The sequence below is a fragment of the Lytechinus pictus genome, chromosome 14 (genome assembly GCF_037042905.1).
Source record: "Lytechinus pictus isolate F3 Inbred chromosome 14, Lp3.0, whole genome shotgun sequence".
Taxonomy (NCBI): domain Eukaryota; kingdom Metazoa; phylum Echinodermata; class Echinoidea; order Temnopleuroida; family Toxopneustidae; genus Lytechinus; species Lytechinus pictus.
The window spans coordinates 4992691-5017004 of record NC_087258.1 but is presented as its reverse complement, the minus strand read 5'-3'; the positions used below and the strand labels follow the sequence as shown (position 1 = coordinate 5017004).

General features: G+C 36.2%; 1 protein-coding gene across 2 annotated transcripts in view; it reads right to left on the bottom strand.

Annotated features, from left to right (window-relative positions):
* LOC129276742 (ATP-dependent translocase ABCB1-like) overlaps positions 1-24314 on the bottom strand; it is a 52987-nt gene that overhangs the window by 14075 nt on the left and 14598 nt on the right. For both annotated transcript variants that reach the window (XM_064109113.1, XM_054913146.2), the window contains 11 exons: positions 21679-21755; positions 20630-20724; positions 13162-13286; positions 12157-12273; positions 9505-9673; positions 8664-8900; positions 7749-7952; positions 7231-7401; positions 5419-5608; positions 4598-4722; positions 3247-3396 (listed from right to left, as the gene is read on the bottom strand). In XM_064109113.1, coding sequence (XP_063965183.1) covers positions 3247-3396; positions 4598-4722; positions 5419-5608; positions 7231-7401; positions 7749-7952; positions 8664-8900; positions 9505-9673; positions 12157-12273; positions 13162-13286; positions 20630-20724; positions 21679-21755 — 1660 coding nt within the window. The remainder of the gene's footprint in view (positions 1-3246; positions 3397-4597; positions 4723-5418; positions 5609-7230; positions 7402-7748; positions 7953-8663; positions 8901-9504; positions 9674-12156; positions 12274-13161; positions 13287-20629; positions 20725-21678; positions 21756-24314) is intronic.

Here is a 24314-nt window from a genome sequence, read left to right as displayed (position 1 = left end):
ACAGAGATAAATCACATGTTAAAGTTAATAGGTGAATTTCATTGGAAGAGTTAATGCACATCTACATTGAGAGTGTGCTAGTTTTCCCTACTTCTAAATAAAATACTTCTTCTGGAGTCAAGAATTTTGGATGATGTAGAGGGGCATCCAAAGACAGAGAGAGCGAGAGCAACCAAAAAATTACTTTTTTTCTTTCCAGGGCTCTTTTTGGAGAAACTTAAAAATTTTCCAGGGCTACTTTTTCATTTTCCAGGGCTCTTTTTCCACTTTCCAGGGCTACAATTTCTGGAGCTATTTCGTGGCTTTTTTGAGTTTGTGTGTGTGTGTGTGTAAGGGTGTGTGTGTATATATATACACGGTAGCTAGCATATACCAGGGAAGTATAACACTTCCCTGGTTTGACCTTCGCATTGTTTCTTCGAAGTGATTGTTTATGATTTTAGTGTTGTGATGATAGATTGATTTTGATGCTTGAACGATATCTGAGTTGATTCATGGACCTAATACAGACCTATTCAGATTAAATCATGGAGGTAGAACCTCCATGAATTAATCCAAGTTTGAATGTTTGATACTTGGTTGACGTGAGCTTTGCGTGTTTACTATTTAGTGTTATAGCCCATTTGCCAAATTAATCTAGAAAGATCTGTATTCGTGTCTAAAGACAATGTAAAAGAAAAAGAAAGTTCTGAATTTGTACAATTCTGAGGTAATTTATTTTATCATACAATACAGGTACCTGCAAATGTTATGAAGTTGAACAAATATCCTTCGTACATATTTGACTGAAAGTTATTTAAATGACACTTTTTAAAAAAGACTTAAAATTATTCATACAAAATAATGATATAAGTCATAAAGGTCATTGAATTGTTAAAGGGGAATCCAGCCTTGGCCATAAAATGTTGTGTTGGGAAGGAGAAAAATAAATTAAACAGAATGGTGAAAATTTGAAAGAAATCGGACAAGCAATAAGAAAGTTATAGCTGCTTTAAAATTGAGATCACTAATAGTATGTAGATTTCAAATTGGCAACTAGGTAAGTAATTATGACAAGGGGCAAGGACAACTTTCCCATAGGCCATGTACTTTATTATCAGGGATTTGTGGTTTTCTCCTAAGTACCCTTTCCCCTGGGGCAGTAATCTAAATATAACCCAGGTAGTATATTGTTTTATGTCCTCATGAAATAAAACTTTTGGGAAAAATGACATTTTAGCCATAATATGTATTGGAGTACATGGAAGAGTAGTCCTTGCCTTACATCACTATGATATCCCATATGCGGCCAATTTGAAGTCTCCATGGGTATAGTGATTACCAATATTTACAGCTTTTAAAAATTCATAACTTTCTTGTCGTTTGTCCAATATTGTTCAAACTTTCACCTATCAACTTGTCTGATTTTTCTTTTTCTTATAAAAACAAGTTTTTATTTGGGTTGGATTCCCCTTTAAGCGTTCGTATCAGTTACACAGATTCATGACAAAAAGGCCTACCAGAACCAAAACTGGCAATTTCCATCATCCATCATGAATGCCTAGCCTTGCACGGCCTCTAATTGAAATGAACTTATCCACGTCTTTGCAAATTTTACCTGACCTAATTTCTCCACACAGTGAGAGAGGCCATGTGGCAGCCAAACCAAAACAGAATGAAAAGGGCGGCAATCTCGTACCTCCCCCCCCCCCCACCACCACCGCAAGAATATCAGATTTCCAAACATGTGCTTCTCAAGATTGTGCAATACATGACGGAGACAAAGAAAGTTATGTAAACAAATTGCCGAGGGTTGATGTCCCTGAATTAAGGGGCTAGTCTACGTTTTCAGTCACTTAAGAAAATGGCGAACTGGCCAAAGGTGAAATACATCATTGAAAAAAAAATGAATGTTTGGATTAAAATAACGAAGATTAAATGAAATATGACTGAAAATTATCCATAGTTGAATCTCTACTTTTATTACTGACAGAACAATAACATCATTTTTTTTATTAACTTCTTGCCAATATTCCAATAAGGCAAGACTCCCATTTAAGACTAGCAAGCAAACGTTATCAATGGGATTTTGGAATGAAAGAAAAAAAAATCAAAGCGTGATTTTTTTTAAAGGGATAGACAAGACTCTTGTTTTGAACAGAGATATAAAAATATTTAAAAACAAACAAGAGGTGATAAACACTTCATTAAAATTATAATGAAGTTCGTAGTGAATTACAACTTGTAAAAGGAGAAATTAACAAGAATAATAGGGAAATAAAGTTTGGAAGAAAAGAAGGAATGAGGAGAGACAAGCTTTGGGGGGAAGGATCAAGATGGGTGGCTGCAGCTCGACATGGGGCTAGAGAGTGTACATAAATGGGAGGGGGGGAGCAATCATCTATCAAGTCGCCCAAAATCTTACACCTTCACCAAACTTCTCACACAATCCACACACAAATCCCAGTTCATGATACAATCACAAGTGTCGCTCAACACATGCGCACGTGGTCTCTACTGGCATTTTACAGTCACACACACAGAAATACACACTACACACAATGCACACGATGCATCCCCATACACATGCAGTCACACTGAGCCTAAAGCACACAAGCAGAGAAACGTTCTGCTTGAAGTATATGACTCCTCGGCTCCAAATTCTACATTTATTTTATCTCAGTGCTTGGAGTCGGCGCTGGGGCCGATTTTCGTCCATGAATGAGAGAGCATGGCAAAGACTCGAGTCCCTTTATCTCAGAACCGCCGCCGCTTGGTACTCGAGTCTCCAGAGATCAGGGTCGACTCCCCGACTCTGGCATTGAGAATCGGGTAGACTCGATTACCCGGCGCTGGCTCCCAAGCCTAGTTGACGGGGGCGATTATGAGTTTTGCAGTCGCCCTCGTGTGAATGTTTTTAGCCCTTTTCCGGGGCTCTTTTTGGACTTTCCGGGGCGAATTCGCCCGCCGCCCCCGTGTAATTTTTTGGTTGAGCGAGAGAAAGAGAGGGGGAGAGGGAAGGGGACAGAGAGAGAGACACACAAAAACGGAGACAGAGCACAAGAGGGACTGAAGAACAGTGAGAGTGTGCAAGAGTGATAGCAAGAGATAGAAAGAGAGAGTGAGACAAAGAGAGAGGGAGAGACAAGCAGAAAAGGAGAATGAAAGAGAAAGAGAATGATATTGATGGTAGACTATATGTATCATGTCAATACCAGAGTTATCATGATGAGACAGGGAGAAAATATTATAACTTTACATTCTCACCTTGATGATCTCACTGAAAAGGATAGCAAAGACCGGCATGGTGACTCCGAGAATGGCTGAAAAGAAACAGCCGATGGCGATCAGATACCACTCAGGGGCGTTCAGCTTCAGAACCTCCCAGTAACTAGCTTTAGGAATCTCTTCTTCCTCCTTAGAAAGAAAACAGGGACAATTCAATTTAATAACAAAAATGTATTCCTTTGAATAATGCTCTAATGAACCACACATTGTGGCTCAGTGGTTAGAGGCACCCTGAATCAAGAAAGGAAGGTCATGGGTTCAATTCCTGCTAGCTTTAGGGACCTCTTCTTCCTCCCATGAAAACAGGTGCAATTATTATCATTGGTTAAAGGTCAAGTCCACCCAAGAAAATAGTTAATTTAAATAGAGAAAAATTAAACATGAAAAACACTGAAAATTTGAAAGTTATGACATTTTAAAGTTTCGCTTATTTTTCACAAAACAGTTCTATGCTCAACTCAGTGATATGCAAATGAGAGTCGATGATGTCACTCATTCACTATTTCTTTGCGTTTTTATAGTTTGAATTATACAATATTTCAATTTTTACGAAGTTGACAATTGGGACCCCCTTGCTTGAACCACAAAATAATAAAATAATGGAATTCCATGTGTCCAGGGAGCAATGAAAATTTGTTTCACATGACAATGACAAAATCAAAATATTTCATATTTCATATAATAAAATACAAAAGAAATAGTGAGTGATGTCATCAGTTCCCTCATTTGCATACTGAACATGATGTGCATTTAACTGAAATGTTTTGTGAAATGAAGCAAAACTTTAAAATGTCATAACTTTTTTATTTTACATCCGATTTTGATGAAATTTTAAGTGTTATGCTTGTTTGATTTTCTCTTTCTATTCAAATCAGTTTTTCGATGGGGTGGGCTTGTCCTTTAATGGATCCATTCATATCCTACTTAACTGCATTAGGTATGGTGGCTCAGTGGTTATCGGCACCCACCTCATGAATGTCAATGTCCGCTACCTTTGAGGATCTCCTTTTCATCTTCCTCCAAAGAAAACGAGTACAAATTCAAGTCAAAATTTGTATTCGGTCATGATACTTTACTGAACCTGAATAAGCAAGACTGGAACATGTTCTTAGATGCTATTACAGCTGCATAATGATATATATTTTAGCACAAGAAATGGTCACCAGTCATGGGTCATGAACAGCTATATAAAATGTCCACCCCCCCCCCCCTTGAGATGGTAGCTCTGTGGTTAGAACACCAACTTCATGAATGGAAGGTCATAGGTTCAATCCCCAGCAGTGTGTTGTTTTATCAGGCCTAGAATGAAAAAAAATCCATTCATTAATACCTCTTCTGTCTCATCTTTCTTTTTATCCTGATCACTGCTTGTTGACATGTGACGAGACTTCTGATGAGAGAGCTGTCTAGCCAGCTTATTTGGCTGGTGTTTCAGGTCTCCTTCTTCATCCTCTTCTGGAGAGAAAACAAACAAAAATCAATTTAAAAAAACATACAAAAATAGTATTGAAGTATTATGCAATTATGTTTTTTTTTCTTAAAATCCGGAACAATCATCTTTTTCTAAAGTGAATTTTCAAACAAGTGGAATACTCTGGAAAAGTCAACTGCATTTCACAATTCACTATATACAGGATTGACGATTTGTTACATTGAAAAAGTATCAAACATTTTCTCTTTTCCATTTACCTTTTGAATATATACAATGTTATGCAATGAAGGGGCAATGTTGTGGATGCCCTGCCTTTGACTGGCCTACCTATCCATCCCTCTTGTCCTTGGAAATACTTGGTGGCCTTCTCAGGGAATAATTTTGCTTACCAAATTTGACTAGCATTTTCGGCCATACGACAAAGCTCTCAACTTCATTCTATACATTCCTATATGAAAAATCTTCCACAAGAAAGGCCTTTTGTGTAGCAGACTTTGGAAAATGGGGAGAAATAGTCAAGAAAATTACTTATGTAATATTCATTTATTATAATATAATTATACAGGATAAAAAGATCATGTCCTGATTAATTATCTGATAAAATTTGATTAGCACTTCGGTTATAGGAGAAAAGCTATCAACTTTGTTTATTCCCTACTAATTATTCCCTGCTTTTTAATTTTCCCTTTTTAATTTTTTGTTTGTATCCTCTCTCTTACCATCTTCTCCTTCCTCTGTGCCTATCATCTGGAGGGTTACCAATTGTTTGTAGGTTCCATCAGCTTTCATTAGCTCCGCGTGGGTTCCAAACTCCACCACCTTCCCATCATTCAATGCGTAGATGATGTCGGCATTCTGGATGGTTGACAGGCGATGGGCGATGACGATGGTGGTGCGTCCCTCCGAGGCCTACAGGAATAGGAGTTCAGTGGAACAGTTTATTCAATTATTTGGATTGATTGATTAATCATGCATTCCTCATCCATCAATCAAATGTTGAATTTTTCGCCCACTCATTCACTCACTTATTAATTTATTCAATCAATTAATAATTCATTTATTCATCTATTAATTCTTTGTGTGCTGGGCCATGAACACCTCTGTACTGAATTATTTTCAGGGAGGGAAACAATGGATTGTTTGTTTGAGTGTGAAATGCAAAGTTCGCACGGCGCCAAGTGTGCATTGGTGCAAAGTGTGGAAAGGGTTAAAATTAGCTATTTATTTATTCATTCTTTCTTTGGATTAATTATTGATTCGATATATCAATTTATTTATTTATTCATTGATTCCTCATCTATTAATCAAATTCATATTTATTCTTCCTATTTATTTATTCATTTATTTATTGATTTAATAATTTGAGCATTTTGTTTTAAGCACCTATTCATTAATTCATTCAGTCACCAATCCCTCTATCAATTCATTCATTCAATCACCCCTCCCTCCATGCATCCACCCATCCACCTATCTATCCATCCTTCTATACCTCCTCCATCCATCCATCCATCCATCCATCCAACCACCCACCCACCCATCCATCCGTCCGTCGTCCATCCATCCATCCATCCGTCCGTCCGTCCGTCCATCCATACGTCCGTCTGTCCATCCATCCATCCACCCACCCATCCACCCACCCACCCATCCGTCCATCCATCCATCAGTCTGTCCGTCTGTCCATCCATACGTCCGTCCGTCCATCCATCCGTCCGTCCGTCCGTCCGTCCGTCCGTCCGCCCGCCCGCCCGCCCGCCCGCCCGCCCGCCCGCCCGCCCGTCCGTCCGTCCGTCCGTCCGTCCGCCCGTCCGCCCATCCATCCATCCGTCCATCCATTCATCCATCCATCCACTCACCCATCCATCCATCCATCCATTCATCCATCCATCCACCCACCCATCCATCCATCCATCCATTCATCCCTCCATCCATCAACCTACCCTGTCTAAGGCCTGTTGGACCACCTTCTCACTCTCGCTATCTAAAGCAGAAGTAGCTTCGTCCAGGAGTAGATTTAATAATTTGAGCATTTTGTTTTAAGCACCTATTCATTAATTCATTCAGTCACCAATCCCTCTATCAATTCATTCATTCAATCACCCCTCCCTCCATGCATCCACCCATCCACCTATCTATCCATCCTTCTATACCTCCTCCATCCATCCATCCATCCATCCATCCAACCACCCACCCACCCATCCATCCGTCCGTCGTCCATCCATCCATCCATCCATCCGTCCGTCCGTCCGTCCATCCATACGTCCGTCTGTCCATCCATCCATCCACCCACCCATCCACCCACCCACCCATCCGTCCATCCATCCATCAGTCTGTCCGTCTGTCCATCCATACGTCCGTCTGTCCGTCCGTCCGTCCGTCCGTCCATCCATCCATCCACCCACCCACCCATCCATCCATCCGTCCATCCATTCATCCATCCATCCACTCACCCATCCATCCATCCATCCATTCATCCATCCATCCACCCACCCATCCATCCATCCATCCATTCATCCCTCCATCCATCAACCTACCCTGTCTAAGGCCTGTTGGACCACCTTCTCACTCTCGCTATCTAAAGCAGAAGTAGCTTCGTCCAGGAGTAGAATACTAGGGTTACTGACCAGAGCTCTAGCGATGGCTACTCTCTGCTTCTGACCACCAGACAGCTGGGCTCCACGCTCACCAACGATGGTATCATAACCCTGAAAATAAGGATGAAATAAAGATATACAAACAAATTTGTTTGTAAACACACGAGTATAACACTCAATTAGGACCTTGCAGCGAGTGCTTTTAGCATTGCAGATTCATCACAAAATATATTAGCCCCCTCCCATCTTTTTGAAATGTGGTCCAACTTGGCGGAAAGATCAGTATAATCTTATGAGTGGCAAAAGTGCATCAAACATGTATGTTGTATTAAATTCTAGCCTCTCTTTTACAGGGGGGGGGGGAAGAGCTTGATAAATATTTTTTAATGATGAATGATGTACAATTTTTGAAAATCAATAAAAACAAGAATTTTAATATTCAATAATGAGTCATTTACCTTGGGTAATTTCATAATGAAATCATGAGCATTGGCCATCTTAGCAGCATTCACCATCTCTTCCTTAGTGACACCATCACGTCCGTAAGAGATGTTGGTTTCTATGGAACAGTTGAACAGGACCGGCTCCTGGCTCACGACACCAATGTGTTGACGAAGCCATCGAAGGTTCAGGTCGCGGACTTCGTTGCCATCGATTAATATCTAGAGGGAAAATAGAATAAGAAATGAGTGAGTATTGAAGCTCTCGGCCATTTACATCCATGGGTTACATCATGGATCCACACATGTTAGCAGTATAAGCACACATGGTTATTTTAATGAAAAAAATATCTCTCATGGGTTGTGCTAAAGTCAGTTATTCCAACGTTGATTTGACACAACACCCTTAAGGCATCAAAATACAGCTGGTCAATTTCCTTCATGATTCACATAATTGTATGTCAATAAACAAGTAGCAATTAGAGTTAAAAGAAAATCCCCCCAATTATTCAAATAGAAGCCTCAAGACCAAATAGAAACTAACCTCTTAACATTAGATTACTAATGGCCTGGTCCCACTGGCCGACGGATACAAAATGTACTTATAATGGATACAGCAAACAAGCGTTTTCATCCGCTCCAGACAATGGACAAAGTGGGTGAACAATGAAATCAAAGATGCTCGATGAATTATAGAGTGTATGACCCATGTAGGATATGCAAAGAGTACACAACGGACACATAACTTTTTCCAACGGATGGCAAGATTCTTTTCCGTTTTACATCCTCTCTGCATCCATAAGTGCAGTGGGACCAAGCCTTAATCAACTAATTTTTACTCTGTACAAAGGTGACAAATCAATTAGTGGGGGATAAAATTGGACAAATACATGTACAAGGAGAATAAGTGTGGGGTAAAAATAAAACGCTTACCCTTCCTCTAAGAATATCATAAAACCTCAACAAGAGATTGACTGTGGTTGATTTCCCACATCCGCTAGAACCCACGAGGGCGACAGTCTGTCCTGTCTTAACGCTCAGACTTATACCCTTCAAGACGGGTACATCAGGTCGAGATGGGTACGTGAATTCAACCTTTTCAAAGTCAATGTTCCCTGTAATGGTGTTGGGTTTTAGACCTTCCTCGGAGCGCATATCGATTACAGGCTCCTGTGATGATGACGGAATAAAAATGAATACATTTATTCATTATTTCTATTATAAATTTATTTATTTATTCATACATTCAACCATTTATTCATTCATTTAACGATTTGTTTTATAATCATTCATTTCTTTATCAATCATTCAATTTCTTGACTATCTAATTAATTATTCATTTCCTTTATCTATTCATTTATTTATTCATCTATGTATTTATTATTTATTCATAAATTTATTTGTTACTTCATTCATATATTATATAATTCATTCATCTTTCACCCATCTATTCACTTGTTCATTAATCTATTCATTCCTCCATTATTTCACTAATTCATTCATCCACTCACTCATTTACTCATTCACTCATTTATTCAACCACTTATCGACTCATCCATTCATTCATCCAGGTCATTGCATGAATGAAAAAACATTTGGTTTCTCTCTTTATTTTTTCATTTATCCATTCTTCAATATTCCATTATTCATCCACATATTTTTATTCATCTTTTATGTTTTCTTGATTGAAATGATTTTGGACTTAAATTGACTTACAATTGATAACAATGACATTGATGTTGCACCCAAACTAACCCAACCAATGCTGACTCACCTCATCGATAACATCAAAGAGCATCACGGCCGCTCCCCTTGCCGTTGCAACAGTGCTGAGAGGCGGGATCATGTTCCCGATTGAGAACGAACCAATCATGATACAGAAAAAGACGGTCATGACCTCTCCTCCAGTTAGACGACCTTCGCTGACCATCTTAGGCCCATACCTGGAGGGGGGAGGGGTGAGTAAAAATTATGTTGTATTTTACAATCTACAAGGTGTACATGTACTCTCTCCTACAATGTACATATGCATACAAAACATAGACCTACAAGGATACATACATGTATGACTAATTCACTGCCAGTTAAAATCTCACAATATAAGTCCAATAATTCATTTTTAATTCTATACAGGTTGAAAAAGATTTCTCAAAGCTTTGAAATTATGTACACCTGTAATTTGTGGACATAATCAAATAGAATTCCCATAAAATTACTTGACCCAATGAGGAACTTAGGAAAGGGATTCACAGAATAAGACAGCGTGTGGAGTATGATGTTCATTCAAGTATAAGGCTGCTTGTGAGGGAGTTATTTCATATATTGATAATTCATTTTTAATGTATGTTAGAATAACATTTTAGGGCAACAATGTACAGTTTGACCCATTCGCAAGATATGCAAGAACAATAGAACATTTCTTTCAGGGTTAATAAAAATCATGCCTGAATAACAATCATTTAATCTTAATCTTTTTTACAAGACAATGTGGTAACATTTGACTTCCCATTTCCCCTCACCTAGCCCCCCCCCAAAAAAAAAAAAAAAAAAATGAATAAATAAAAATGATAATAGAAGAGTAAAAAAAACACATGAATAAAAATCACTAAACACACATCCTTTTACTATATATTAAGTCTATCAAGGATGTAGCCGATGGGAAATAGGAGTCAACCACAGTGACAGTTCAACATTACAATTACAAGGAAGGATTAGAACTGCACCTTGGGGGTCTTCCCTTTATTTAAAAAAATCCTCCAGACAATTTTGTCCTACAAAGTACACATGAAATCCCCTTAAAAGACTAAATATGAATCAAGAACTCGAATGATGCACTTCTTTGACAAAAGGATGCAAGTAACATAGGGCTAATTTCCAATAAAAGAGGAAAATGTGTTTGTCATTTAAATACACAAATGCCAATAAATCTGTTTTAACAAGTCATATCTATGTTTCACAAAGATTTAACCCTAATAAGACTGGGGGGCTGATTTAACCCCCTTAACATTTTGCGCGATGCATCTGCCGCGCAAAATTTGTTGACCGCGTCGCTCGCTGACTTTTTACTTTCAAGTTTCACGCAACATTTTGTAAGTGCATGCAGACCCAAAATTGCTCAAAAACATGAATTTGTGTACAAATCCAATGCAATTATTGTTTTAAGCCAAAATTCATAAGTTTATCAATATCTTTCTTTTTACTGATTTAAAATCAAATAATTTCATCTTGTTTATGGTAAAAATAAAGTCACTGAAAATTTCCACTGAAAAAACAATAACAAACAAAAGGTGACAAAACACTGAAATACATATAAAATTTAAAAACAATAAAATACATAACAAAATAAATGTGATATTGAATTTTTTTTAAATACATTTGATCAAAATCCTATAAAGAGTGTGTGAACCAAAAATTAGCATTTTAGGGGCATTACTTAGTTAATTAAAGCAAACTTTTGATTTATTTTAACTCATAAATTAGTATAATTAATTAGCAGTGAGATTGTTCGTAGATTATGCCATGGGTAATGCGTGTACAAATTTCGTCGCGATCGCATGATCGAAAGCCGAGATCTTAAGGGGGCCTGAATACATGTAAGTCCCCACCCCCCCCCCTCCCCCAGTTTTCTTAGGCATCAAAATGAAAGCCCAATCCAAAAGCGTGAGTCCAAATCTTCCAATTGTGTACATGGTATGTGATGCAATGCCGCATATCAGATAAAACTGAAAAGGTGCATGCAACTGCGTGTTAATCAATAAGATTGAGCATTCCTTATCATGTGTGTGCATCAATTTAAGCATGACCTTCAATCACACTTAATAGCTCTTAGTGAAACACTCAAGAATCAGTGTTTTTCTATCACTATGAAATTTTGCATGGAAGAAGAAATTAATCTGCAATGTTCATATAAATACATTTTTAACAAGCTCAAGCTTTGTTGATGTATGCAACTTGCTTCCTTGTGTCAGAGAATTACAGAAAACATTGATGTAATTTTTCCTGGAAAAAAGGATTGAAATCAACACTACATTATGTTTCAAGGATGTAAATGTAGTTGCTCGGGAAACAAGGGTCAAGTCATTGTATTCTTGCCAAAACAATTTGGAGGATTTCAAATCACACACCAGGAACTTCCCTATTGGAAACAAAGTCGGCCTACAGGTGAAACTGCCCAAGTTCAATCTATTGGGACTTTAGAATTCTAACTAATTTTAAAAGGTGAAATTTGACCCAGAAGTAGTTCGCTAGGGCCCCGTTTTACAAAGAGTTATGGCCAATCTGATCAATCTCAAGTATATGGAACTCCATATGACCCCCCCCCCCCCAAAAAAAAAGGTCTTTAACAACATTCTCAGGGGGTTGGGTATCAAACAAATTTAGGGGGGTTTGAACTACCCCTGCACTACTGATTTGACCCTTGACCTACCAGAAAGCTAATGCATACGCTGAGAACATGATAAAGAAAGTTAGACCAAGACCAAAGGCCGTGATGACTCCTTTCTTTATTCCAATCTTCTTTGCACCTTCCAACTCTTTCTCATATCTAGATGGCAAATAAGGAATAAATGATTCATAACGATGTATATTTATATCATATATATATATTTTTATATATATATATATATATACATATATATATAATTATACTGTATTTAAGTTTAATTCAATTTTGTCTAATAGTAAAATAACATTCTACATGATAACATTGATTATGATAATAACAATATATGTATTGATTATGACATTGATTATGATATAACAATATTGATTATAACATTGATTATGATATAACAATATAACAGGGTTAGGGTTCTAAAGGGTTAGGGTTATATAACAATCTAACAATATATATATATATATATATATATATATATATATATATATATATATATATATATATATAATATTACTGTAATTATTATACTGTATTTAAGTTTAATTCAATTTTGTTTAATAGTAAAATAACATTCTACATGATAACATTGATTATGATAATAACAATAATAATATAAACTATCAATAGTAAATATAAAACGAATGATTAAAAAATATGTTACTAATAAATAATAATAACAACCATAATTATTGTCATAATTATAACATTCAATATTTATGGGCTATGTACGGATGTTTGTAGGGCGCTGCAAATTATTAAAATGGCATTATCTCAGCAATCCACAAATCTTCTTTGGACCACACAGATCTTATCTCATTCCATCAAATTGATAGTGAGATAAAAACCCATATCATCTACAATATAAATGAAAATATTATAAAAGAACTTAACTGTTGGCACTTCAAAAACTGCATTACTCGTGAATTTGTTTCGCATTTCTGATGTCTTAATGAAAATATTAGATATTCTTGAACTTTTTTAATTAAATTTGTTTTTAGAAGAGTACTGCTAAACAATGGTGTATTGTGCATGTACCTCTTAATTTCTTTGTGTTCCCCTCCAAATGCTATGACAGTCCTAATGCAAGCCAAAACCTCTTCAGAAACACTTCCAGCCTTGGCATAGGCCTCCTGCTCTGCTTTGGAGAATGATGTTATCAACTGTTGGAGAAGCACCAATGATATAAGAATAAAGAAGAAAACAAGGAAATTCAGGTGGCAATTATTTCATAATAGTGTAGCCGTCGGTAGAGCGGGGGTTCTATATTCAAGTGACCAAGGTTCCATTCCCACTTAGGGTGTGTTCAATGTTGATTTTCAAATTTAAACAGCAACGTGAATCATGATTGAAAACTCATTTACAGAACACGATCACTGATGCACAGTTCAGTGTCGAAAAAAATAAAGCTGACTATTTGTCGATCGTCTTTATAAATCTTTTATTAGCGAAGTTTTAGAGCGCAGTTTGACCCATCACAAGAAAGGTCAATAGACCAGTTCTTGGTTACTTCAAGCAAGATATTACGTAAGCATGCCTTACATAGCAGGATGAAAAAATTGAATAAACCAGGTGACTAGAATAGCACACCAATGAACACTCTATGAAGGTATTCGTTGCATTTCTACTTTGAATGCATATTACAGCATGTTGCACAAAGTACTTGGCAAACTGTATACCAGTCGTTCATTTGTTGTTTGTTGTTTTTTGTGGATGTAAATGAAAAACACAATTCAAAGAATACATGAATAATCAGGACAACAAAGTTGGTGCATATCTCATTAGGTTTTAAACCACCGTGTCACTTTAGTACCATTGACCTTCCTCTGATCATGCGCAAAATCTATTGATCATGCGCAGAAAGGAACTACGAACTGGCTTATTCTGGCACCTGATTGTGAAGGCTTCCATGGCGAGAGCAAATTTAAAACGTTTCAAAACTCAATCGTGTAAATGTAGCATTTGCGATGCTGAAGGTCGGAAAATCTGAGCTGATCGCGTTTACAAACGCATCATTTTAAACATTTAAATTTTCCTCGGAGTCATGATTTGAATGACGTAACTTTACTTTTACAACCGGGAATGGAGGACATTGAACACATCCTTTTATATCCGCGATGTGTAATCACATCTTCAATCATGATTTGTGTTGCCGTTTAAATTTAGAAACTGAAATTGAAGACACCCTTAGTGTGCTAGTGACCTATGGTAAATCATACATGTACATCCTCATTACCAGGTCCCTTGGAGAGGACCTAAAACCTTTGGTCCTCTGGTTTCTTGTGTACAAGTATTCATGCTTTGTTAGCAATCAGGTAAAAATCATCACAACCACCACCATGTAAAATATTAAGAAAGTTATGACATTTTAAAGTTTCGCTTAATTTCACAAAACAGTTATATGCACATCCTGGTCGGTATGCAAATGAGGAGACTGATGACATCATCCACTCACTATTTCTTTTGTATCTTATTATATGAAATATTCTAATTTTTTCCTCATTTTCATGTGAAACAACAATAATTCCTCCCTGAACATATGGAATTAGCGTTATTTAATACTATATGGTTCAGTCAAGTTGGTCCATATTGTCAAATTTGTAAAAAATGAAATATTGTATAATTCAAACAATAAAAAACAAAATAGTGAGTGAGGGACATCATCAACTGTCTCATTTGCATGTCACGGAGTTGTACATATCACTGTTTTTTGACAAATAAGCGAAACTTTAAAATGTTATAACTTTCTTATTTTACATCCGATTTTGATGAAATTTTCAACGTTATGTCAGTTTGATTTTTCTCTATTTATTTAAATTAACAGTTTCCTGTGGTGGACTTGACCTTTAATGACATAGGGAAACAATATCAATTCATTACCTATTTAATCTTTAAACAGGATAAGCCAATGAGCCTTGTCTTGCACTGAATGACTGACTGAGAATGCAGGAGAATTACATAACTGTATGTTTAAAGTACGGTATTCTCTACCATCTACATATGTATGCATAATCTATAAATAAATCCATCCCACAGGCATGATGAATTTTCTCTCATTTTCAATTATGCTGTTTGTAATTCTATCCAACATGTTTCATTAAATTTGAGTTGGTATCAGGGATTTTTAGCAAATACATTAGACCTTGACCATTTCATGTAATCATGTATGTACATGTATATTCACAACATTCTCTTTCACATGATGTCCAAAAAAGCTTAGACTTTCATTTTGCTAGAAGTACATACATGTACATGTATGTAAGCTCAAAATTAGTTGAAATGAAATAGTTCAATATTTCACAAAGCATGAGACAAGTAGACAAGTCACATTCCCCTCAAACGACTGAAAAACAAGAACATGTGAGATTGATTATTCAATACATTAAAACGCTGATGAAATCTAATTTGAAATTACCAATCATTATTAAACCCGAAAGCCCCCCTGTGGGGTAATACCATTTACAATTTAGTAACTATTGCACACATCTGATTTACTGGAACATATGTTCATGTACATACACATTGAATCAACTGGCTTTAATTGAAACAATATTTATTGTATGTTAAATGATAAAAGTACCATAAAGTAACAGAATAATTCTTCCATGTCTTGATGAGAAAAACAAAATCATTCAAAGAAGAAGATTATGAAACTATCTTGACTTTATACAACTTATATAAGTAAGCCTGTAATTTTTTTAGTGGGATTCGGTTAGTAAAAATCTTACAAGTTCGCATACAGGGGTATTTAAAAAAAAAAACGATCAACTAGTAGAATGGGTCATTGCCCCCCCCAAAAAAAAAAAAAAATAATAATAATAATAATGATAAAAATACAAATAAATGAATAAAAAACAAACAAAAATAAAAACAAATTGTGGATTCTAAAAATGGTTGCATTTTCCGCCAAGAAACTTTTTTAAAAAGCAGATTATCACTTCCAAATAGGCATTTATTATTATCGACTCAACTATCAAGAGATAGTTACCCCCCCCCCCCTTGTCATTGTATGACCTGCTTTTATGCAATACAGTGTGACTAATCATAGACAATGCGGGTGATCATGATTCAGAAATATGTTTCTTATTGTTCAACTGGGTCAGTATGGCAAACTAAGGTTATCTGCAATTAACTTATCTTATTATTCATCAAATATCAAGGGTCAATCATCATCATAATTATCTTGAGCATACATTCATTGCACAATCTTTACCTTCATCAATATTCTTTTTTTCAATTCTTGTACACGTGACCCTTTTTCTTCCTCCAATTTTTTTTTTGTGACTGACAAAATTACTTGTGAACTTCACAAAGATGAAGAATTCAAAATCAGTTTGGCCTTTTTGGCAGAAAAGGTAATTAAAGGTCAAGTCCACCACAGAAAAATGTTGATTTGAATAAATAGAGAAAAATCAAACTAGCATAATGCTGGAAATTTCATCAAAATCTGATGTAAAATAAGAAAGTTATGGCGTTTTAAAGTTTCGCTTATATTTCACAAAACGGTGATACGTATGCACAATTCAGTGTCATGCAAGTGAGTCAGTCGATGATGTCCATCACTCACTATTTTTTTGTCTTTTATTGTTTGAATTATACAATATTTCATATTTTAAAGATTTGACAATAAAAACCAAGTTGATTAAATCATATAGTATTGTACAACGCCTACTTAGCTTGTTGTACGCGAGCAAATGGGAGGCTGAATGTCAAACATTCGTACCGTTGCACATAAGACGTACCATCCAAAATGTATATGTACCGTCCAAAATGTACCGTTGCACGGCTTTAGGAGGTGACGTCACAATACGATTTGATTCATTGCGCTCAGTAAAATGAAGGTGCAATACGCGTATAAGCCTGCTGGCTAAATGCTGCCCAAGGTCATGTGCGCTTTGTGGGATTTTGCTTTTCGCTTTCATTTTTTGGCTCCCTTTCCATAGATAACTGCAGGGAAAAACTCTTCTTTTTTTATATTTTTGCTAAATTCAGAGGCGTTGCACAACACAAATAGCGAATTTTCTTATTCGTGCAATGGTGCAAGATTTTGCATTCGGTGAAAGAAAGAGACGCTCTATTCAACTCGGCTAATGCCTCGTTGATTAGAGCATCTTTCTTTCACCTCATGCGAAATCTCGCACCATCACACTCATGCCTATTCGCTATTTGTATACTATTAACAATGCTAATTCCTCATGTTCAGGGAGGAATTAATCACTGTTTCACTTGACAATGAAGAGAAAATTAGAATAATTCATATTTCATATAATAAAATACAAAAGAAATAGTGAGTGGATGACATCATCAGTCTCCTCATTTGCATACTGACCAGAATGTGCATATAACTGTTTTGTGAAATTAAGATAAATTTATATCATAACTTTCTTACTTTACATCCGATTCTAATGAAATTTTCAGTGTTATGCTTGTTGAATTTTTCTCTTTTTATTTAAATCAACTTTTTGCTTGGGTGGACTTTAAAAAGAATATCAAACAATAATCAGCTTTTAGATGAAGAACTACTGCAAGTTAGACAATGACAAAAGGCAGCAACTCTGTGGAATGAGTTAAATGAGGAAAAATGTGTCATTGTTCTATGTGAAAATGCTTTTGAAAGTCTGTTTTTTACAATTTGGGGTTTACATGTGCATGTATGTGATTCCTTTAGCATCATGTGGAGCACTCAAAATGTTCCAAAATGAAAATCAAGTCAATTTTGAAATAAATTAGAGTTGCTTCATATTGTCACAGGGCAGCCAAGAAAGGAACCTACACTACATGTAGGTGCTTCCATTGCAATGTCACACAAATAGGATTTGTATTATTAAGACTTCCCTATTGAAAAGAAGTATACATGTACAACCCAGGGGGGGGGGTACTCGATCATAAAAGTGGTAGGTATGTGCCGCGTTCGAGACAAAATAAACGGGGGCTTTGGAACAGGCTTATTGCAAAAACGAGGGTCCTCGGAACGGGCTTCGGAACTACAAATGTTCATGACGAAAACCTTTCATTTGAAAACACTTTACCCCAGTTTCCCTCAATCAATTCTCTTCTCCAAGTACGACAAACCATAACTGCCCCAAGCAAGCAATTTAAGTATCAAAACACCTGTTTCTTGACCTCGGTCCGAAGATAACACAACAGCCCGAGCAAAGCATGCCGTCATTTTAATTCACTTACTTTCCTTATTTCGAGGTCGATTTTCTTCGTTCGAACTTGAAAATGGACTAACATTGGATTTCTGAATACAATATGCATTTGAAAACGTGATTAAATATCGAATACAATAATTTCATTCCGAAGGTCCTACTACAGGCAGAGAAGTCTTACGTAATAGCACAGCTGTTGTTTATCATTTCGTCCTTGGCTCAACGCTCATAATCTGGCCTGTGGAGGTAAAATTGAGACAGCGGGGATTACCTGGCCTAGCGGGATTGATCAGGCGGGTGTTTCATAAAGCTGTTCGTAAATAAAGAGCGACTGGTGATCCTGTCTTGCGGTAAATGGTACACACCATTGGCGAAGATCTAGCGCGCGAGAAAGGATCACCAGTCGTTCTTAAAGTCGCTCTTAACTTACGAGCAGCTTTATGAAACGGCCCCCTGGTCTTGGAAATGATTTTGGGATTTACAAACGCAAAATGGGGTATAGAACCGCAGTTTGCAATCTGAACTGCGGTCTTTCTCCAAACGGGGGTTTGACGTAATGTTTGTGAAAACAGGGGTCCTTGGAACAGTTCTCCTGTGTGTAAGTGCGTATGCATCCCTATGGAACGGGCATACGTGCATGCAGCTAGCCTCGTGCAGAGGTGATGGTCGGACAGTGCTCAGCGGACCACTTATCACCAAAAAATGCAGCTTACTGTAGCAAATCAATGCAGCCGGAACAGCGTAACGAAAAATATGCAAAGCTTTGGAACAGATTTCTTTCTTCTTTTTTCTCGATATTAAGAAGAAAATGTTATGCTTTGGAACAGCTTTCTTTTTTCTTTTTCTCGATAAGATCAAAAAATACTATGCCTTGGAACAGATATTTGAGTGTAAAAATGAGGGTCCTCTCCGCGGCACATACCCACCACGCGTTATATACCGAGTGCCCCCCCCCCCCCCCCCCGATGTACATGCACTGTACACATGTAGTTGTATTATATATTTCATGTTGTAATAAAACATGTCTAAACATAATTATCAGACCCCCTATTCAATGCATAAACTATGTCAATTGACCTCTATACAGGCTCATACATGTATACCACATCAAGTGCCAATAAATAATGTAATTTCAACACTGAGTTTATTGTATATACATGTACTGTATATAATAAGTCATTAGAAATGAACTTTGTTCACCAATTTCTTCATGAAAAGGTCTTGAAGAAACAAAATTCTATCTGCCTACTTTATCTGTTGACTTTTGATCCGTCCATGTATACAAGTACAAGGATACATAATACAAATGCATATATTGGGTGATTTAAAGTTCAGTTTTGACAACGATTCTTTGTGTCTTTCATAACTCTTCTGAGTGTTTGGTTCACACCATTGCACATACATAGACATGTTTTTATTTGCACTGGTCGGTATTATTTCTCATACAATGCCCATTTCCTCATTAACCACCATTGGGTTTCCAATAGTACATGTAAATGAGTGCACACTGGTATTCCAAACCAATTATATATACAAGATTATCCTTAGAACACTCTACAAGTATGATAAACAAGTTAACACATTTTTTTCTCAATATGATCCATCTGGCTCTCACAGTAACAAAGACTTCATAGTACCTGAGCATTAGAAGAAATTGCTAGAGGTGCTATTACCGGTAATGATATCTGGTGATGAATTATTCCACAAGTTAAGGGGCATTGGGAGAAATCTTGTAGGCATATGGATGTATTTCTTCTTTGTTTATACAAGCTTATTTGAAACCCTTGCTCAAGACCCAGAGTCAGGTTCATACGACAGGAAAAAAAAGTAACTAATTACAGGACTTTGCCCTGCTCAAAGTTTTCAAGGATGTAATGTACGGTGTACCAAAAAGGAAGTGGCAAAAATAAGCAACAGGGGTTGTTTGCCCACTACAATACACACTCAAACTAATTACTGATACTAAAGTAATAAAGTTATAAAACCCTTTCCCATGAGTATGATTTATCAAATTGCAAAGTTCACAGACTTTGCCTTGCACATACAACCTTATTGCATCAGGCCTAGACAATTTTAACTGATTTCTCATTGGTTAATTTGGCGGCCTAATTTGCATTATTGCATTATCCCTGCAAGTTTGTAGTTGCTTGGTATGCAAACCAAACTACATGTAAGGTGAGGCTAGACAAGAGAAATAATCACACAGGGGCTATGAAGGAATAACTTTTGAAAATGGGGGGATGAACATGCATAAAATCAAAATTTTCATATTTAAGTACACGTTTCCTTAAAAAAGTGGGGTAGGGGGGTTGAAGCCAAACAGTCCCTATCATATACAGACAAAGCATACTTACGTAGGCCATGAATCCACCTGCTATAGCAAGAAGAGGCGTCAGTGACATGATGACAAGAGTTAGCTCCCAACTCTTCCAAAATCCAATGGCAAAACCTGGAACAGAAGAAGGTATTATTGTGATTTCATAAAAATGCCACTTTATTTTTTCTTTCCATGCTTAGCATGGGTTCCGTCTATCAATGATTTTCTTTTCTTTTTTATTCAAAACAAAAAATATACATGTAATATGAAAATAACGAGTCAAAATTAATCTTTTCATTAATTCATCTACTAACTAAATTAATTAATTTGCTGAATTAATTAGTTGCCGATTTGCAATTTTAAATAGTGATTTTGTTGTTACCATAGGACTCTATTGCAACTTACAGTGTATAATGATTGGCGCATGTTAAACAACTTTTATTCAGGAACTGGAATGGTATAAAATTCATCAGTACATTTTTTGTTTCTCTTTTTAACCATATTTCAATTACTAGCATTCAGAATAAAGTGAAGCTGCATAAGTGTCTCCTACAGTAACTGTACATGCAGTTTATACAGCGTAAATAATACATGAGGACAATGGGCAATTGAGCCTTCATGGCAGCCAAAATGACCCCTACAATTCTCCCAAAATGCATGCTTTGGGGCTACCATTCTTTCTAGAGTCGCCTCAAGATCTGTCACAAACAATATTAAAGATTATTTAGAAGAAAAAAATATTTTAACTATGGCAGAATTATGATTTTTGCTTTTTATTGCAATTTTGCTTGTTACCCGTAAAAACTAGCCCTTAAAATGACAGAAATACATTGTAGCCCCCAAAATACCAATGCCATTTTATCTCTCATTTAATTGCTGTTTATAGCAAATATTTCCATATTGCCGTTTTTAGATGGCTACAAAAGCTATTATTTTGTCCATTTAGATTTCTCCATTAAGGACTTGAAACATTTACAAAACCACTTCAAAACAGTAAATATTATCCTTTTGAGAGCTGGGCTCGCTCAGATAATATTTTCAAAATGTTTAGTATAAACAATAAAATCTCCAAAGATATAGATGTACCTGTTGCAAACTGGGATAGAAACTGAAAGCATACAGCGATCTTGTCACCGAGACCTTCTCGAACCCTCTCCATATCACTATAAAACAATGCAGAAGAAATGTTTTTAATATGGGCATTGATACTGTCACAGATGTAAACACACCCACAGATTACCATCAAACAATGACGATAATGGTAACAATCAACAATGAGCAGTGCAACAAAAACAACTACCAGTAAAACAACAATCCTCAATTTCCAAAAAATAAATCAAAAGAAATAATATAATCATACAAAGGTTGACCTACTTATAAAGACACAAATCATGAATCACCTTATTAAGAAAATAAGTTTAACATTTATAAAATGCTAACTCACAACTGATACAATAACAATAAATTAATAATTCATTGGGGGTTTTTTATGTAAAAATACAGAAACTTATAGTTTGTACAGACAGTACAGTATGTAAAAATACAAGCAAACTGAACAATAAATACACAAAAATATATGGTTTGTTATTTAAGCAAAAGTCAATAATGTGATTTAATTTTGAATTATTATTTTTTGTCTAATTTTTGAGGAACAATAAAATAAAAATAAAACCGTTTGTTTGACCTATAGAGATAGTGTTATAGAGGTTGTAAATGAATCTAAATATCTTGGTGTTATATTTGAATACTGTCTAAAGAGCGGTTCACATATCGAAAATTGTCTCTAAATATTGAGATATAACCATAAACGCATTGGATTTTATTAACCGGTACCAAAAAGAATTCTAAAATTGCTATCTGATAGTTTGATATTAATTATCACATATTGATTATGGGATAAATTTATGGGGCTGTTCAGCAAAGCGCCATCTTGATAAATTACAAAAGCTTCAAAACTGCTATGCTTGTCTGATATTTAATGCACATTATTTGACTTCTCGAATTACATTTTTGTCCTCTTTAGGATGGCAATCCTTCACACTAGGTGGTTTCAGACCGCCTCGAAGTTCGCCAGTTCCAGGTATTCTCTGATCGGGAAATTTACCCCGATCAGAAAATACCAGGTATTTTGGCGGTGTGAAAGCAAACTACGTGTAATATCCCCGAAAGAAAATACCCGATAAATAGTAGGTACTTGGCGAAATTGCGAGAACTTTCGCGGGGATTTTTCTAAGGTCGTGGGTATTTTGGCGGTCTGAAAGCAAATTACGGGAACTTTTAGCCCAGCGTGTCGTTGGGTGCGGCGCCGTGCATGGGTTGCTGCTGGGCTAGTGATTTTGAATTTCGCGCCTTGCTGCTTATCAGACCATACTGCGCATGCTCGTAACTTCAGGAACTTATCCCGAAGGGTATGTTTCAGGGCGGTGTGAATGCAGGAATAATTAATGGGTATTTTTCAGCCTAAAAAAGTTCTCGTAATTTAACGGGGATTCTTGTGATCGAGGCGGTTTGAAACCACCTAGATAGAGTTCAGTACCAATTCAAAATATGGATGTACCAAGTGATGAGTAATAAAACCCCAAATTATATTCAGGATTTTGTGCGCCATTGAACAATAAAATTTCCAAACTAGATATTCAACTAACTGTCCCCTTTTAATACATGTATATTGAAAAACCCCGAACCGAATACTATTAAAGATCATTTTGCTATCAAGGCTCTGTCAAATGGAACGCATTATCCCCTTCTCTCCGACTTAAACTCACTTGATTCATTTTAAAAACACTACAAATTGACCTCCCTCACACAGATGTTTTTTAAGATTTCCATGAGTACTTAATGTTGTTATTATTTTATTAGTGATTTTGATTCACTTTTTTTTGTATTACTTTTTTTTCTCATTGATTATTACGTTCATTTTGTTGATTACTGCGTATTATTGTTTTGTTATGTGTTTTAATCTGTGTTGATACAGGAGCCAATAGGGCCCCTAGGTCGAGCAGTTTTTATAATTGAAAGGGCTACCCTGTTCTTTGCCCATATATACGGGGGGGGGAGCAAAAAACTTCCTGTAACTTGAATGTAGCAGCCTAATTAAGGGATGCTCATTGAGAAGCTGTTCTAAGAGGGGCTGATATTTCCTGTCTATGCTGACAAGCCACGTCATTCATGAGATATTAGGCCTGCTATTAGAGATCATCTCATTCATTATCTAAATGTTAAAACTGTAATTAAAAGCAAATGTTATCTTCAATTGTTATCCTTATCAACACGTACATGTACATAAATCACATGTGTTACAGTTATCTCATTAGAAGACAGTATTAAGATACATGTATCTCAATATAAACAGTGCCTTATTTGTTAGATTGATAAAATGGACCCTAATCAAATAACTTGTTGACCATGTACATATGGACTGACATTTACTTTGCCTGCATGTATCAAGGAACTTTACTTTTAATACAACTAGTGATGACTGGTCTTGAATTTCAAAAGCTCTTTGTTTGTTTGTTTTCTGGTTGTTTTATCTTTCAATATCATGTTGTTGTCTTATGTGGGGTCTCTGAAGTTAAACTACTGGGCCCCCATAAAACAACGGTTTGAGATTAATCACTAAATGAAATGGGTTATCAAGACCATCATGGCATGCACATTTTGGTCAGTAGACCAACTAGGAACCAATCAAAATTGTTCTTTCAAATTTAATAGCAATTAATCGC